At 44.8% G+C, this 17,684-nt stretch overlaps 1 protein-coding gene across 7 annotated transcripts in view; it reads left to right on the plus strand.

The window, feature by feature from the left end:
- The window catches only part of si:dkey-237h12.3 (teneurin-3), a 322,689-nt gene that overhangs the window by 80,905 nt on the left and 224,100 nt on the right, over positions 1–17,684 (plus strand). Inside the window, exon 3 of one of the 7 annotated variants that reach the window (XM_056290046.1) lies at positions 14,115–14,147. The exons of the other annotated variants lie outside the window; for them this stretch is intronic. Within the exon in view, the coding sequence (XP_056146021.1) occupies positions 14,115–14,147 (33 nt within the window). The remainder of the gene's footprint in view (positions 1–14,114; positions 14,148–17,684) is intronic. 7 annotated transcript variants of the gene reach the window in all.

The raw sequence follows: 17,684 nt of genomic DNA on the forward strand, positions 1-17,684 counted from the left end.
ATAGCTGATTTATCCTCATATTGGTTTGTTTTATAGCTGATTTATCCTCATGTTGGTTTGTTTTATAGTCTGATTTATCCTCATGTTGGTTTGTTTTATAGCTGATTTATCCTCATGTTGGTTTGTTTTATTGCCTGATTTATCCTCATGTTGGTTTGTTTTATAGCTGATTTATCCTCATGTTGGTTTGTTTTATAGCCTGATTTATCCTCATGTTGGTTTGTTTTATAGCCTGATGTATTGTAATCTTTGTTTGGAATGCAGTGCTGGCCTGAGATTGGTTGGTCTTATTTTTTGTTTAAGGGTTAGTGAGTCTCAGAGCCAGCTACTTCAGGGGACTCTTTTCGGGGTTCAGTTCTTGGGTTTCAGAGCTTTAAAGTGCAATGTATTTGTTGGGCTTGTATTTAAGTCCATCCAGAAATTTAGAGATCTTTTTTGTACATTTATCAATAATGGAAACCGGCCTAATTCTGCCCTACATGCGTTGTTTAGTGTTTTCAGAATCATTCTATAGAATTGAGCATGTAGGGTTTCTGCTGGATGCTTGTCCCATCTAGTGTAGCTGGAAAGACTGAGTGGACCCCATACCTCACTTCCATATAGCGCAATGGGCAGAATTACACTATCAAACAGTTTGCACCAGATGGAGATTGGTATATCAATGTTAAAGAATTTATTTTTAATTGCATATAGAGCTCTGCCAGCTTTTTGTTTTAGGTTATTCACTGCCCTACTGAAACTCCCTGATGCTGTAATAATTAGACCCAGGTAAGTATACTGCATCGTATGCTCTAAGGTGATGCTACCTAGAGTCAACTGGTGTCTATTTTCCTGACATCTGGGCTTCTTCTGGAAGATAATTACTTTTGTCTTTTTTGGATTGATTGCCAGGGCCCAGTGCTGGCAATAGTCCTCAAGCAGGTCTAGTAGTTGTGGCAGCCCATCTGCGGTTGGTGACAACAAAACTAGATCCTCTGCATAAAGCAAAAATTTCACTTCCATGTCATACAGGGGGAGACCTGGGGCTGCAGACTGTTCCAGCTGCACCGCCAGTTCATTAATATATATATTAAACAGTGTTGGGCTAAGTCCACAGCCCTGTCTCACCCCTCTATTCTGAGTGAAGAACTCAGTGTGTTTGTCTCCAATCTTAACTGCACATTTGTTGTCCGAATACATTGACTTTATTATGTCAAACACTTTACCCCTACACCACTTTGTAAAAGTTTATAGTATAGTCCTTCATGCCAAATAAGGTCGAAAGCTTTTTTGAAGTCAATAAAACAAGCAAATATTTTTCCATTTTTGGTTTGATTCACATTTTCATTTATGAGGGTGTGTAGGGTGTAAATATGGTCCGTAGTCCGGTGATTTGGGAGGAAGCCAGTTTGACCTTTGCTCAGGACATTGTGTTCGTTAAGGAGGGTTAGAATTCGATTGTTCAAAATGCTATTAAACACCTTCCCCAGACTACTGCTCACACAAATGCCTCTGAAATTATTGGGATCCAGTTTTTCTCCATTTTTATGAAGAGGAGTTATAAGCCCTTTGCTCCAGATTTCAGGAAAATATCCCGAACTTAGAACAATGTTGAACAATTTGAGTACTGCCCTTTGCAGCTCAGGTGTGCTGTTTTTAAGCATCTCGCTTCTGGTGCTGTCAAGGCCACAAGCTTTATTGGGTTTTAAGGATTTGAGCTTCTGTGCCAATTCTTCTTGTGTTATTGGAAAATCCAGTGGGTTTTGGTTGTCTTTTATAGCGCATTCGAACAACCGTAATTTTTGTTTGATCAGATTGTAATTGGAATTTGAGTGTTCTTGTTGGATTTCCGAATAGATATGTTCAAAATGACTTTTCCAAATTTCTCCATTTTGGATAGGCAGGTCTTGTGGTTTTGTAGAGCTCAAATTATTCCACATTTCCCAGAATTGGTTTTGATTCAGGGAATGTTCTATTTCCTGTAGGGTTCTATCTACATGGCTTTGTTTTTTCATTCTTAATGTGTGTTTATATCGTTTTAATGTTTCGCTATGTTTCTTTCTCATATCCATATCTTGAGGTTGGTAGTGTTCCAGGTTTGACCATTTACACAGTTCTTTTCTTATATTTTTACAATCATTGTCAAACCCTTTTTCATTTTCAGGTTGTTTCTTTTCTCTGTTGTGGGTCCTTGGTAGGACCATGTTTGCTGCCGTCTCTCTCTTTATCTTTCTGTCTCACCTCTTTATCTCTCTCTGTCTTTATCTCTCTCACCTCTTTATCTCTCTCACCTCTTTATCGCTCTCACCTCTTTATCTCTCTCTCTCTTTATCTCTCTCACCTCTTTATCTCTCTCACCTCTTTATCTCTCTCACCTCTTTATCTCTCTCACCTCTTTATCTCTCTCACCTCTTTATCTCTCTCATCTCTTCTTTATCTCTCTCTGTCTTTATCTCTACCTCTCTCTCACCTCTTTATCTCTCTCACCTCTTTATCTCTCTCACCTCTTTATCTCTCTCTGTCTTTATCTCTACCTCTCTCTCACCTCTTTATCTCTCTCTCTCTCTTTATCTCTACCTCTCTCTCACCTCTTCTTTAGACCACAGCAAACACAGTATAAAATATACACTGATGAAGACCACAGCAAACACAGTATAAGATATACACTGATGAAGACCAAAAGCTAAAAATAAGTTAAAAAAGAGCTGGAGTACAAAATATTTAAAAATGTCTACAGACATTCAGTGGGTGGCCAGGTTCAGGTGGGCAACAGCTTGTGGAAAGAAGCTGTTTTTGAGCCTGGTAGTGCGGGCTCTGAGGCTCCTGTAGCGCCACCCAGAGTGCAGGGGGGAGAACAGTCCATGGTTGGGGTGGGTGGGATCTCTGCTGATGCTCAGACCCCTTCGAAGGCAGCGTTTGTGATAAATGTCTTTTATGGCTGGGAGCTGGGTACCGGTGATATGCTGGGCCGCCTTGACGATCCCCTGCAGAGCTTTCTGGTCTACTGAGGTGCAGTTGCCGTACCACACTGAGATGCAGATGGTCAGGATGCTCTCTATGGTGCAGTGGTAGAAGTTGGTGAGAATTTTGGGGGGTAGATGGGCGCTCCTCAGCCTCCTCAGGAAATGCAGGCATTGTTGGGCCTTTTTCACAAGGGCCTGGGTGTTTAATGTCCAGGAAAGGTCCTCGCTGATGTGGACTCCAAGGAATTTAAAGCTGGAAACACGCTCCACTTCCACCCCACTGATGTGTATGGGGGAGTGGCTGCAGCTTCTAGACCTCCTGAAGTCCACAATCAGCTCCTTTGTCTTCTGCACATTGAGGACAAGATTGTTGGTAGTACACCATGATGTGAGGTGCTCAATCTCGTCCCTGTAGGCTGCCTCGTCATTGTTGGTGATACGGCCAATGACTGTGGTGTCATCTGCAAACTTAACTATAACATTTGAAGGGTGAATTGGCAGGCAGTCGTGGGTAAAGAGGGAGAAAAGGAGGGGGCTCAGAACACAGCCTTGAGGGGCACCTGTGCTGAGGGTCAGGGTGGAGGAGGAGTGGTCACCTAACCTAACAGACTGAGGTCTGTTGGTCAGGAAGTCCAGGGTCCAGTTACAGAGGGAGGGGTTGAGGCCAAGGGAGAGGAGTTTGGTGGTTAGTTTGGCGGGGATGATAGTGTTGAAGGCAGAGCTGTAATCTATAAACAGCATCCGGATGTATGTGTTGTTAAGTTCAAGGTGGGTCAGAGCAATGTGTAGGGCAGTGGCAATGGCATCCTCAGTAGACCTTTTGGGACGGTAGGCGAACTGATGTGGGTCGAATGTGGGGGGATAATGTTTTTGATGTGAGCCAGAACCAGTCTCTCAAAGCACTTCATGGCAATGGGGGTGAGTGCTATGGGTCGGTAGTTATTCAGACATGTGGATGTTGGTTTCTTGGAGACAGGAATGATAGAGGTGGTCTTAAAGCATGCCGGGACTATGGATTGGGACACTGAGAGGTTTAATATAGTTGTGAAGACCTCAGCCATTTATATATATATATGGCGGCACAGTGGCATGGTGGTTAGCACAGTCACCTCACAGCGGTTCGAGCCCTGGGGTCGTCCAACCTTGGTGTTTCGTCCCGGGTCATCCTCTGTGTGGAGTTTGCATGTTCTCCCCGTGTCTGCGTGGGTGTCCTCCCACAGTCGAAAGACATGTAGGTCAGGTGAATCGGCCAAACTAAATTGTCCCTTGGTGTGAATGTGTGTGCGTGTGTGTGTGTGTGTGTGAATGTGTGTGTGTGTGTGTGTGTGTGTGTGTATATATAGTCTATATATATATATATATATATATATATATATATATATATATATATATATATATATATATATATATATATATATATATATATATATATACTTAGCACAAAAAGAAAGGAAATGTGTGTTTGGTAGATTATTTCTTTGCTGTAACAATGCTTCTTGGCAATAAATCTTATACCGTTGGAAAGCCTGTTTATTTGCCTTTTAAATGGGGCCACATGTGTAAGGAACACGCATTTGTGGGATGAGCAGCAGAGCTCAGTATGTGGGTTGCGCCCATGAAACATTTGCCAAATCTTCTCTGCCAATGCCAAACAGCTTATTTTGCTGTTGCTATTGACTCTTGTGTTGAGCTTCTGGTACCCCAGGTTCTGACCATCAGGTGCCTGATAGAAGATGTATTGCCAAGAAGCATCGTTACAACAAAGAAATAACCTACCAAACACACATTTCCTTACTTTTTGTGCTAAGTTTATATATATATATATATATATATATATATATAGAGAGAGAGAGAGAGCGAGAGAGAGAGAGAGAGAGAGAGAGAGAGAGAGAGAGAGAGAGAGAGAGAGAGAGAGAGGGGGACTATATAGACTATATAGACTCATCCATCATGTGCAGTCCAGAGGTGTCCTTCATGACATGTGTACTGTACCTTGGTGTGTACTGTACCTTTTTGGGAAGCTCTTGATACAATTTGAAATAGTTAGCTTAGCCTATCTTAGCTTAGCTTTGATGTTGCCTTCAAATGGATACTGAGAAACTTTCCAGACACAGCCCGGAAGCAGGAAATAACTGCTGCTGGATGCTGGATGCTAGATGCTGGGTGCTGGATGCTGGCTTCTGGATGCTAGATGCTGGACGCTGGCTGCTGGATGCTGTATGCTGGATGCTAGATGCTGGCTGCTGGCTGCTGGATGCTAGATGCTGGATGCTGGATGCTCGATGTTGGATGCTGGATGCTAGATGCTGAATGCTGGATGCTGGCTGCTGGATGCATAGCTGAGCCGGCATGGTGCTAATGTGTACTGTGAGAGCACTGTCGCGGTAAGTCGTGCGGTGTTATTTTTATTTTTTATTTTGTTGGGGAGTTGAAGAGATGTGTTATGGGAGGTGCAGGGAGGAGGGGAGGTCTAGCCCTCCGTCTAGCTGAGTTCTATTTCTGGGGATGGCTGTTAGAGGATTATTGCAAGTGGCAGAGTATTCATTATTTACACGGCAGTAGTGGAGAGGGGAGCGAGGTGGTTTCATACCACTGACTGGCATGTTGGCCATTATAGTAAGTAGGTTTATTTATATTCCCCCTTTTTAAAACGGACTTACAAAGTGCTGCGCAAAGTACAGAAACAGAAAACACAAACATGCACATACAGTTCCACACCGAAGGTATGAAGCACAGCCACATCACAGGGAAGGCCAGGCGGTAGAGATCGTTTTGGGAAGTTTTTTACAGCCTCGGCTGAGGGGCGGGGGTGTTCCAGGGGGAGGGGGCCCTTACGGCAAAAGCACAGTCACCCTTGGATTTGCAGAGGGAGCGGGGTAGATATAAAAGACCCTGGTCAGAAGATCTGAGTGGCCTAGAGGTGCAGTAAGGATGGAAAAGTTCAGAAATGTATAAAGGGGCAAGACCATGTAGACCCTAATATGTGATGAGACCATGTAGACCCTAATATGTGATGAGACCATGTAGACCTTAATATGTGATGAGACCATGTAGACCCTAATATGTGATGAGACCATGTAGACCTTAATATGTGATGAGACCATGTAGACCTTAATATGTGATGAGACCATGTAGACCTTAATATGTGATGAGACCATGTAGACCCTAATATGTGATGAGACCATGTAGACCCTAATATGTGATGAGACCATGTAGACCCTAATATGTGATGAGACCATGTAGACCTTAATATGTGATGAGACCATGTAGACCCTAATATGTGATGAGACCATGTAGACCCTAATATGTGATGAGACCATGTAGACCCTAATATGTGATAAGCAGTATGTTGAAGTCTATTCCATAGTTTGCTGGGAGCCAATGAAGGGATGCGAGGATTGGTGTGTTTTGTTTTGTTGTTGTTGTTGTTGTTGTTTTGTTTTTTGGGATACTTTATTGATCCTCGTGGGGAAATTCTTCCTCTGCGTTTAGCCCATGCTAGCTGTGTAGCTAGGAGCAGTGGGCAGCAGCCGTGCAGCACCCGGGGACCAACTCCAGTTCTTCGTGCCATGCCTCGGTCAAGGGCACAGACAGGAGTATAACAACCGGGATTTCACTCCTACCTAAAACTGTGGGCGGTCATTTTGACCGCTGCGGTTTTTAAACTCTACAGTTAAGGTCAAAATGATTAGCCCCCAAGGAACTATGGAACATTTCCCCAAAATTCTGCCCAATGTTTGCATCATTCATAAAACTTTACTCAGTAAACACTCATCAGTGTTAAGGCCCCTATTTGGTACATTTTGGAATGTAAAATAAATCTTCAGCTTTGCTTTATACCAAATGTAGTGAACATTGAGGTGGGCAAAACTATTAGCACCTATGTGATTTTTTTTGCTTTCAAAACACACCTGAGCAATCAATCAGCATTGAACTTTACTTAAGGGACTCCAGTGAACAGGGCTAGTGGCACGTGAACACTTGACTGTGAGGGACTACTCTTAAATTCTTGGTAAGAAGTAATTTCATCGTGCCAAAAGGTAAAGAAACCGGTCTGGAACTCATAAAGAAGATAGTGGATGCTCATCTTAAGGGGGAAGGCTATACTGCCATTTCCAAGTGTTCCACAGTGTCTAGAACAGCTGTGCGTTGCATCATTGCAAACACAAGGAGACAAATTGTGTTAGAAACAAACCTGAGCCTGGTCCAAAGTGCAAGATCTCAAAAACTTTGGAGAGGAAAATAGTCAGGAGATGTCAACAACAACCCTTGGATCTCTGCCAAGATGACTGGTGCTGAACTGGCCTCTTTTGGACTTGATGTTTCAAGGAAGACTGTTGTGAGGGCTCTTCATCGGGGTGGGCTTCGAGGTCATCGTCCAAGAAAAACTCCATTGCTCACACAGCGGCACATCAAAGCCAGACTGAAGTTTGCCGTGAACATTTGAAACATGGGCATGAGTTCTGGAAGTCTGTCCTTTGGTCTGACGAGACTAAACTTGAGCTGTTTGGGCACATGGATGTTGCTTTTGTTTGGTGAAGGAAGGGAGAGGCCTTCAACCCTAAAAACACAGTTGCTGCAGTTAAACATGGTGATGGGGCATAATGCTGTGGGGCTGTTTTGCTGCTTCAGGCACAGGGAACCTTGTTCGGTTGCATGGGATCATGAAGAAAGAAGATTATGTTGACATTTTGAAGAATAACGTAAAGAAATCTGCTGCCAAGTCTAGCCTTAAGTTGCTGCTGGGTCTTCCAGCAAGACAATCACCTGAAGCATACATCCAAGTTGGTCCAAAACTTTTTGAAGGACACCAAGATCAAGGTCCTGCAGTGGCCCTCTCAGAGCCCAGATCTCAATCCTATTGAGAATCTGTGGCAGGAGCTCAAGGTTCATGTCCATGCTAGAAAACCAGGCAATTTGGATGAGCTGGAACAACTTGCCATGGAAGAATGGGCTAAGATCCCTCAAGAGACATGTGCCAACCTAGTTAGGAACCACCAGAGCCCTAGAAGGAGAGAGTTACGTCAACTCCGTAGACGTTAATGGGCCACAGCAATGGCGGATCATGGGAGCCCTGGATAGTATCAAACAGTCCGCATAGAATATGTGTCACGTTGGATTATATCTATATCTATATATAAATGTAAAAATCTGAAAATATTGGTTAGTAGTTACCAGAAATCGCGGCTAAGCAGTTCATTTAAATGACACGCCAAGCTTCGTTTGTAACTATTCGGCGGCTATATGAACCACGTGACCCTCTCGCGTTCTGACCCCTCATTGACGCAACTCTCTCTTTCTAGGGCTCTGGGAACCACCATAAGAGGATGTTGTCAGTTGTGAGTCAGAAAGGTTACACTATTGAATATTAATTGTCAGAGGGCTAATCATTTTGGCCTTGTCATTGTTGTTTTTTCTTGTTTCAGTTCAGCTCATCAGTAAAATATCTTAATCAAGCTTAGTGGAGATGTTGTCTTTGTTCTTTTGGAAGCAATTAAACTATAAACACTTTAGGTTATGGTCATTTCCATGGAAACGTTAAGGGTTTTGTTTGAGTTCATAAAGGGGGCTAATGATTTTGACCTTAACTCTATATTCAATTCAATTCAATTCAATTTATTATCATTAAAAACGATGTGCAGGCACAAGTTAAAAATGAAATGAGGGCTGTGGCTTCACCAAACAGTGCAAGACAGACACAGACAAACACAGCAAACACAGTAGAAGATATATACACATGAAGACCAAAAGCTAAAAATGAGTTAAAAAAGAGCTGGAGTACAAAATATTTAAAAATATCTACAGACATTCAGTGGGTAGCCAGGTTCAGGTGGGCAACAGCTTGTGGAAAGAAGCTGTTTTTGAGCCTGGTAGTGTGGGCTCTGAGGCTCCTGTAGCGCCTCCCAGAGCGCAGGGGGGAGAACAGTCCATGGTGCGGGTGGGTGGGATCTCTGCTGATGCTCAGACCCCTTCGAAGGCAGCGTTTGTGATAAATGTGGTTTATGGCTGGGAGCTGGGTACCGGTGATATGCTGGGCCGCCTTGACGATCCCCTGCAGAGCTTTCTGGTCTACTGAGGTGCAGTTGCCGTACCACACTGAGATGCAGATGGTCAGGATGCTCTCTATGGTGCAGTGGTAGAAGTTGGTGAGAATTTTGGGGGGTAGACGGGCGCTCCTCAGGCTCCTCAGGAAATGCAGGCGTTGTTGGGCCTTTTTCACAAGGGCCTGGGTGTTTAATGTCCAGGAAAGGTCCTCGCTGATGTGGACTCCAAGGAATTTAAAGCTGGAAACACACTCCATTTCCACCCCATTGATGTGTATGGGGGAGTGGCTGCAGCTTCCAGACTTCCTGAAGTCCACAATCAGCTCCTTTGTCTTCTGCACATTAAGGACAAGATTGTTGGTAGTACACCATGATGTGAGGTGCTCAATCTCGTCCCTGTAGGCTGTCTCGTCATTGTTGGTGATACGGCCAATGACTGTGGTGTCATCTGCAAACTTAACTATAACATTTGAAGGGTGAGTTGGCAGGCAGTCATGGGTAAAGAGGGAGAAAAGGAGGGGGCTCAGAACACAGCCTTGAGGGGCACCTGTGCTGAGGGTCAGGGTGGAGGAGGTGTGGTCACCTAACCTAACAGACTGAGGTCTGTTGGTCAGGAAGTCCAGGACCCAGTTACAGAGGGAGGGGTTGAGGCCAAGGGAGAGGAGTTTGGTGGTTAGTTTGGCGGGGATGATGGTGTTGAAGGCAGAGCTGTAATCTATAAACAGCATCCGGATGTATGTGGTGTTAAGTTCAAGGTTCAATATTGTGTCAAAATAAATACCCAGTTGAGATATTAATGCATGACATATGTTAGTGTGTCTGTTATGAAACTAACTGACACCAACATTACGGTGTGATGATGAGGCGGTGTGATGATAAGGAGGTGTGGTGTTGAGGCGGTGTGATGATGATGAGGAGGTGTGGTGTTGAGGCGGTGTGAAGATGAGGCGGTGTGATGATGAGGAGGTGTGGTGTTGAGGCGGTGTGATGATGAGGAGGTGTGATGATGAAGCGGTGTGATGATGAGGAGGTGTGGTGTTGAGGCGGTGTGATGATGAGGAGGTGTGGTGTTGAGGCGGTGTGAAGATGAGGCGGTGTGATGATGAGGAGGTGTGGTGTTGAGGCGGTATGATGATGAGGAGGTGTGGTGATGAGGAGGTGTGACAATGAGGTGTGGTGATGAGGCGGTGTGATGATGAGGTGTGATGATGAGGAGGTGTGGTGTTGAGACGGTGTGATGATGAGGAGGTGTGATGATGAGGAGGTGTGACGAGGCGGTATGATGATGAGGAGGTGTGGTGTTGAGGCAGTGTGATGATGAGGAGGTGTGGTGTTGAGGCGGTGTGGTGTTGAGGCGGTGTGATGATGAGGAGGTGTGACGATGAGGAGATGTGGTGATGAGGAGGTGTGACAATGAGGAGGCGTGGTGTTGAGGAGGTGTGGTGTTGAGGCCGTGTGATGATGAGGAGGTGTGACGATGAGGAGGCGTGGTGATGAGGAGGAGGGGAACCAGCCTCTCTCTCACCTGACAGTGTGAAAGCGATATCAGCGTCTCCTCAGGATTCGCTGTGCTAATGAAGGTGTGCAGGTCATTAGTGGCTGCACCTGGGTCTCGGCTGTCTGTAGCTTCTGGCACCGTCATTTGAGAGAGGAGGAAGAGGAGGAGGTTCAGCATTTGAAGTGGTTGATCCAGATGCCGTCCTGCTGCACCTGGTTTTAAAGCAGGACACTGATGAGAAGCAGACGTTAATGCTTAGGGGTGCGCGGCCTTCTCTGACTAAACACGTGACAGTGACTTCCTGTTGTCTCTCTGGGAGACGAAGGGTCTGGAAATGACCTCCATGTCAGAACCCGTCGTGTTGATCTGTTGTAATGCCGCTATATTCATTTGGGGGGGGGGGCGGCATTTTCCCCTTTATTAGACAGTGATGGTGAAGAGGCAGACAGGAAGTGAGGAGACAGAGGGGTGAGACATGCCGGACAGGTTGCTGGCTGGAATCCAACAGCAAGGCTTGCGGCCAGGCGCCTCATGATGCTGTGTGTCTTCCGTGTCCCTCCCGTTGTGAGGTCATGGTTCAGTGTTTCTGTCCAATGAAGGTCAATTGCAAGGCCACAGAAGACAACGTGTCTCGTTGTGCGAGAGAGGTGACCAGAAATATGCCTGGACTCGAACCTGAAGCAGGCAGCAGGGATGATGCAGCGGTGCAGAGGACTTCAGCATGGGAGCTGGTTTGGTGGACTTTGTTGAGCCCGGTGGGGAAACTCGTCCTCTCTTTAATCCATGCCAACACTGTAGCTGAAGCAGCGGGACCAACTCCAGGTCTTCTTCCATGCCTTGCTCAGGGGCACGGGCAGGGGTATTAACCCTAACATGCATGTCCTTTTGATGGGGGCAGGAAACCCACACAGACACGGGGAGAACGTACAAACGCCACACAGGAAGGACCTGGGACGGCCGGGGGTTGGAACCCAGGACCTTCTTGCTGTGAGGCAGCAGTGCTGACCACCGGTGCTGCCTTTTTTCTTTTTGGGATTGACAGAAAAGTAAGGACAACAGAATACCATATTCGGGAGGTAGCGTGTTTTCGTCAGTTTGTCTGGCAGGCTGGGACTACATTAAGACCTGGGTGTCAGTCAGTGGCTGGACCATCTGGCCCAGCGCCAGACAGCGTTAGGCCGTAATCCCGGAGTGGGCTGCATGCATATATACTCTGCTTATGTTCCCAACACAAGCTGATCCCCAGCCACACTCTTCCCGCCCGCCACACGCGTGCTGAGGCCAGACGGCTAGTCAATAGGCCTTCCTGTGAATATGCACAAGACCCAGAGGCCTCCACCTGTGTGTGGCGTCTGTGATTCCTGGCTAAGCCCTCTGATGCACTACGTAACTGACAGTATATTGAACAAACGTTCGGAAGAGGTCAAAAGTTGTTGTCTTTCAGTATTGTATGGTCAGCGTGCAAACAACACTGACAGCAGTTATTATCTATAGTATTATCTGTATTATTATGTTATTTATTATTACCAGTATTATCTATAGTATTATCTGTATTAATATTTATTATGTTATTTATTATTACCAGTATTATCTATAGTATTATCTGTATTATTATTTAATATTATGTTATTTATTATTACCAGTATTACCTACAGTATTATCTGTATTATTATTTAATATTATGTTATTTATTATTACCAATATTAGCTATAATATTATCTGCTTTATTATTATATTATTTATTATTACCAGTATTACCTATAGTATTATCTGTATTATTATTTATTATTATGTTATTCATTATTACCAGTATTATCTATAGTATTATCTGTATTATTATTATATTATTTATTATTACCAGTATTACGTATAGTATTATCTGTATTATTATTATTCATTGTTATATATTATCAGTATTATCTATAGTATTATCTGTATTGTTATGTTATTTATTATTACCAGTATTATCTACAGTATTATCTGTATTATTATGTATTATTATATTATTTATTATTACCAGTATGACCTATAGTATTATCTGTGTTATTATTTATTAGTATGTTATTTATTATTATCAGTATTACCTATAGTATTATCTGTATATTACCTATAGTATTATCTGTATTATTATTTATTATTATGTTATTTATTATTACCAGTATTACCTATAGTATTATCTGTATTATTATTTATTATTATGTTATTTATTATTACCAGTATGACCTATAGTATTATCTGTATTATTATTTATTAGTACACTATTTATTATTACCAGTATTATCTATATTATCTGTATTATTATTTATTATCATGTTATTTATTATTACCAGTATTATCTATAGTATTATTATTTATTATTATATTATTTATTATTACCATTATTACCTATAGTATTATCTGTATTATTATTAATTATTATGCTATTTATTATTATCAGTATTACCGGTAGTATTATCTGTTTTGTTATTGTATTACATGTTATTAGCAGTATTATCTATAGTATTATTTATTGTTATATATTATCAGTATTATCTATAGTATTATCCATATTATTATTATAAATATTATTTATTATTATATTGCACATTATCAGTATTATCTATAGTATTATCTTTAATATTATTTATTGTTATATTATATATTATTATCAGTAATATCTACAGTATTATCTATATTATAATTTATTATCTACTACTACTACTATTACTACTACTACTACTACTTTCGGCTACACCAGCCACCTGCATGTCCTCCCTCACCACGTCCATAAACCTCCTCTTTGGCCTTCCTCTTCTCCTCTTCCCTGGCAGCTCCATATTCAGTATCCTTCTCCCAATATACCCAGCATCTCTCCTCCACACATGTCCAAGCCATCTCAGTCTTGTCCCTCTTGCTTTGTCTCCCAACCGTCCAACTTGAGCTGTCCCTCTAATATACTCGTTCCTAATCCTGTCCTTCTTCATCACTCCCAATTAAAATCTTATCATCTTCATCTCTGCCACCTCCAGCTCCACCTCCTGTCTTTTCATCAGTGCCACTGTCTCCAAACCATACAACATAGCTGGTCTCACTACCATCTTGTAAACCTTCCCTTTAACTCTTGCTGGTACCCTTCTGTCACACATCACTCCTGACACTCTTCTCCACCCACTCCACCCTGCCTGCACTCTCTTCTTCACCTCTCTCCTGCACTCCCCGTTACTTTGGACAGTTGACCCCAAGTATTTAAACTCATATGCCTTCATCACCTCCACTCCTTGAATCCTCATCATTCCACTGTCCTCCCTCTCATTCACGCATAGGTATTCCGTCTTGCTCCTACTGTCTTTCATTCCTCTTCTCTCCAGTGCAAACCTCCACCTCTCCAGTGCATAACTCCACCTCTCCAGGCTCTCCTCAATCTGCACCCTACTCGCTACAGATCACAATGTCATCCGCAAACATCATAGTCCAGAGACTCCTGCCTGATCTCGTCTGTCAACCTGTCCATCACCATTGCAAACAAGAAAGGGCTCAGAGCCGATCCTTGATGTAATCCTACCTACTCCAGCAGGAGTGATTCTTTTTTGCAAAGCGTCATTTACTTGTGTCCTGACGATGTGCGGAGGAGGTTGTACCGCGTTACTCCAGCAGGAGTGATTCTTTTCAAGAGGTGTTTTCAAAGTGAGCACACCACAAGGACGTCTTCACCGTCAGACTGAGGAGAGAACATGACCAAGAGGAACGTCAAGAAAAATGTTAAGTTCTGGGGACTCAACATCTCTACACTTCAAGAATACCCCCCTCCCCCCAAGTGGGGGCCCTCATCCATTTTCTTCCAATCATGTTTGATACTTCATGCATAGATGAACTCGGATCATTTGGAGTAATGGCAGAATTCACATTCGCAGTGGCCTCACCCAGTACCGGTGTGGGAAGACGGCGGCGCGAATTCTGCGGTGGCCTCACCCAGTACCGTCCATGCAGTGTCTTTGTCCACGTCTGCGTCTAAGTTTTTGTCTTCGTTTGTTGGTTGGGAGAGCTGGCGCTGGATCGGTTGGGAGAACTTGGTCTGCTGCGCTCTGGGTCCAGGGAGTTCGGCCTTGCCTGGAGCTGCACCCGAGTAGGTAACACTGAGGGCGGTCTGACAGGACGTGGAAGCAGGGCAGGCTTAGCTAACTGCTAGCACGCCTCACCTGGCTTTGATTGTGGTGTTTTTGGTGTCGTTGTGTGGAGTGCGGGGAGGTGTGTCGAGGGTGTCTGGCAGGGAGAGCTGGCGCTGGATCGGCTGGGAGAGGTTGGTCTGCCCGTCCGGTGGGCCCAAGGACCACGGCCCCTGCCTGGAGCTGCAACCGGGGAGGAAACACGGAGGGCGGTCTGACAGGATGCGTAATCCTGTCGAGGTGCGGCGGAGGAACATAGTTCTGACAAGACAGAGCTGATGTTCCTCCCGGGGAAAGGTTGCCTGCACCGAGACCTGGCCATCACCACTGACAACACCATGGTGACACCAACTCGGACTGCGAGGAATCTGGGTGTGATCCTGGATGACCAACTGTCGTTTGCTGCAAACGTTGCATCGGTTGCTCACTCCTGCAGATTTCTCCTCTATAACATCAGGAGGATTCGCCCATTCCTCACCGACGAGACGGCACAGGTGCTCATCCAGGCTCTGGTCATCTCCTGGCTGGACTATGGCAACTCTCTCCTTGCAGGCACCCTGGCGTCGGCCATCAGACCTCTGGAGCTTGTTCAGAAAGCTGCAGCTCGTCTGGTGTTCAACCACCCTAAGTTCTCCCACACAACTGCCCTCCTCATGTCCCTACACTGGCTCCCAGTAGCTGCTCGCATCCAGTTTAAGACTCTGATGCTGGCCTACAGGGCAGTGAAAGGAACAGCTCCTTCCTATCTCCAGGCCATGGTCAAGCCCTACACCCCCGCCCGACCACTTCGCTCTGCTGCCTCGGGACGCCTGGTTGCCCCATCGCTCAGAGGCCCCTGCTGCCGATCGACCCGGTCCCGGCTCTGTTCTGTCCTGGCCCTACAGTGGTGGAATGAACTCCCTACTGATGTCAGGACAGCGAGTCGCTGCCCATCTTTCGGCGCAGGTTGAAAACTCACCTCTTCAAGAACTACTACCCTGCTACTTGTTCTTAGCACTTATTGTATTCACTCATTTAAAAAACAAAAAAAATCTCTTTCTTGCACTTTCACTTTAGCACTGGTTTTGCTCTTAGATGCTTGTTTAGATCCACTTATGACCTCTGATAACTAGTAGTTCTCCTGGTCTCCTATGTTAAATGACGCACTTATTGCAAGTCACTTTGGATAAAAGCGTCAGCTAAATGACTGGAATGTAATCAGGGCAGGCTAGGCTAACTGCTAGCCCATACAGACCGGCGGACAGTCTGGCTGGCGTTTGTTCTCCTGGACAGAGATTGCTTCTTCTTTTTTTTTTAGATTGGATATGTGTGTTAGTGTGAATATGCGTTCTTGTAGTCCTTAAATGTGTTTTTGTCTGTGTGTTGTAATGCTGTGGGCTGTGTGTTGTAATGCTGTGGGCTGTGTGTTGTATTGCTGTGGGTTGGGGGAAACGGCATTTCCTTTCATTTCATGTTCACAAGTCAGGAGGTGAAATGACACAAAGTGTTCCTGCTTCCTGAATGTTCTTGCAGCAGGTGAAGCTGCTGCAGCACACACACACCCACACACACACACACCCACACCCACACACACACATACACACACACACACACACACCCACACACACACACACCCACACACACACACACACACACACACACACACACACACACACACACACACACACACACACACACACACACACACACACACACACACACACACACACACACTACATGTACAAAAGTATTGGGACACACCTCTTAATCATTGAATCCAGGTGTTGCATTGCCACAGGTGTATAAATCCAGCAGCCAGCCATGCAGGCTGCATTTACAAACATGTGAAAGAATGGGTCATTTTGAAGAGCTCAGTGAATTCCAGCGTGGTGCTGTCATAGGATGCCACCTTTGCAATAAGTCAGTTTGTGAAATTTCTTCCCTGCTGGATATTCCATGGTCAACTGTAAGTGGTATTATTGAAAAGTGGAACAACAGCAACTCAGCCAGGAAGTGGCAGACCACGTAAAGTCACACAGCGGGGTCGACGAGTCCTGAGGTGTATAGTGTGTAAAAGTCACCAATGCTCTGTTGACTCAGTAGCTGCAGAGTTCCAAACTTCCTCTGGCATTAACATCAGCACAAAAACCGTGTGCCAGGAGCTACATAGAATGGGTTTCCATGGCCGAGCCGCTGTATGCAAGCCTTACATCACCAAGCACAATGCCAAGCGTGGGATGGAGTGGTGTAACGCACACTGCCACTGGACTCTGGAGCAGTGGGAACGTGTTCTGTTGAGGGACGAATCACGCTTCTCTGTCTGGCAGTCTGATGGACGAGTCTGGGTTTGGAGGAGAATGTTACCTGCCTGACTGCATTGTGCCAACTGTATAGTTTGGTGGAGGGGGGGTAATGGTATAGGGTTGTTTTTCAGGGGTTGGGCTATAGGCCCCTTAGTCCCAGTGAAGGGAAATCTTAATGCTTCAGCATACCAAGACATTTTGGATAAGTATATGCTTCCAACTTTGTGGGAACAGTTTGGGGAGGGCCCTTTTCTGTTCCAGCATGACTGTGCCCCAGTGCACAAAGCAAGGTCCATTAAGACATGGTTGGGTGACTTTGGTGTGGAAGAACTTGACTGGCCCACACAGAGCCCTGACCTCAACCCAATCGAACACCTTTGGGATGAACTAGAATGGAGATTGCATGCCAGGTCTTCTCATCCAACATCAGTGCCTGACCACAAAAATGCTCTTCTGGGTGAATGGGCAAAAGTTCTCACAGACACTCCAAAATCTTGTGGAAAGCCTTCCCAGAAGAGTGGAAGCTGTTATAGCTGCAAAGGGGGACCAACTCCATATTAATGCCTATGGATTTAGAATGGGATGTCATAAAAGCTCCTGTAGGTGTAATGGCCAGGTGTCCCAATACTTTTGTACATATAGTGTGTGTGTGTGTGTGTGTGTGTGTGTGTGTGTGTGTGTGTGTGTGTGTGTGTGTGTATGTGTGTGTGTGTGTGTGTGTGTATACACACACACACACTGGACAAACGGGTGAAAGGGAGGATGTTCATGAGTGT

This window comes from Lampris incognitus, chromosome 1 (assembly GCF_029633865.1).
Source record: "Lampris incognitus isolate fLamInc1 chromosome 1, fLamInc1.hap2, whole genome shotgun sequence".
NCBI classification, from domain to species: Eukaryota; Metazoa; Chordata; class Actinopteri; order Lampriformes; family Lampridae; genus Lampris; species Lampris incognitus.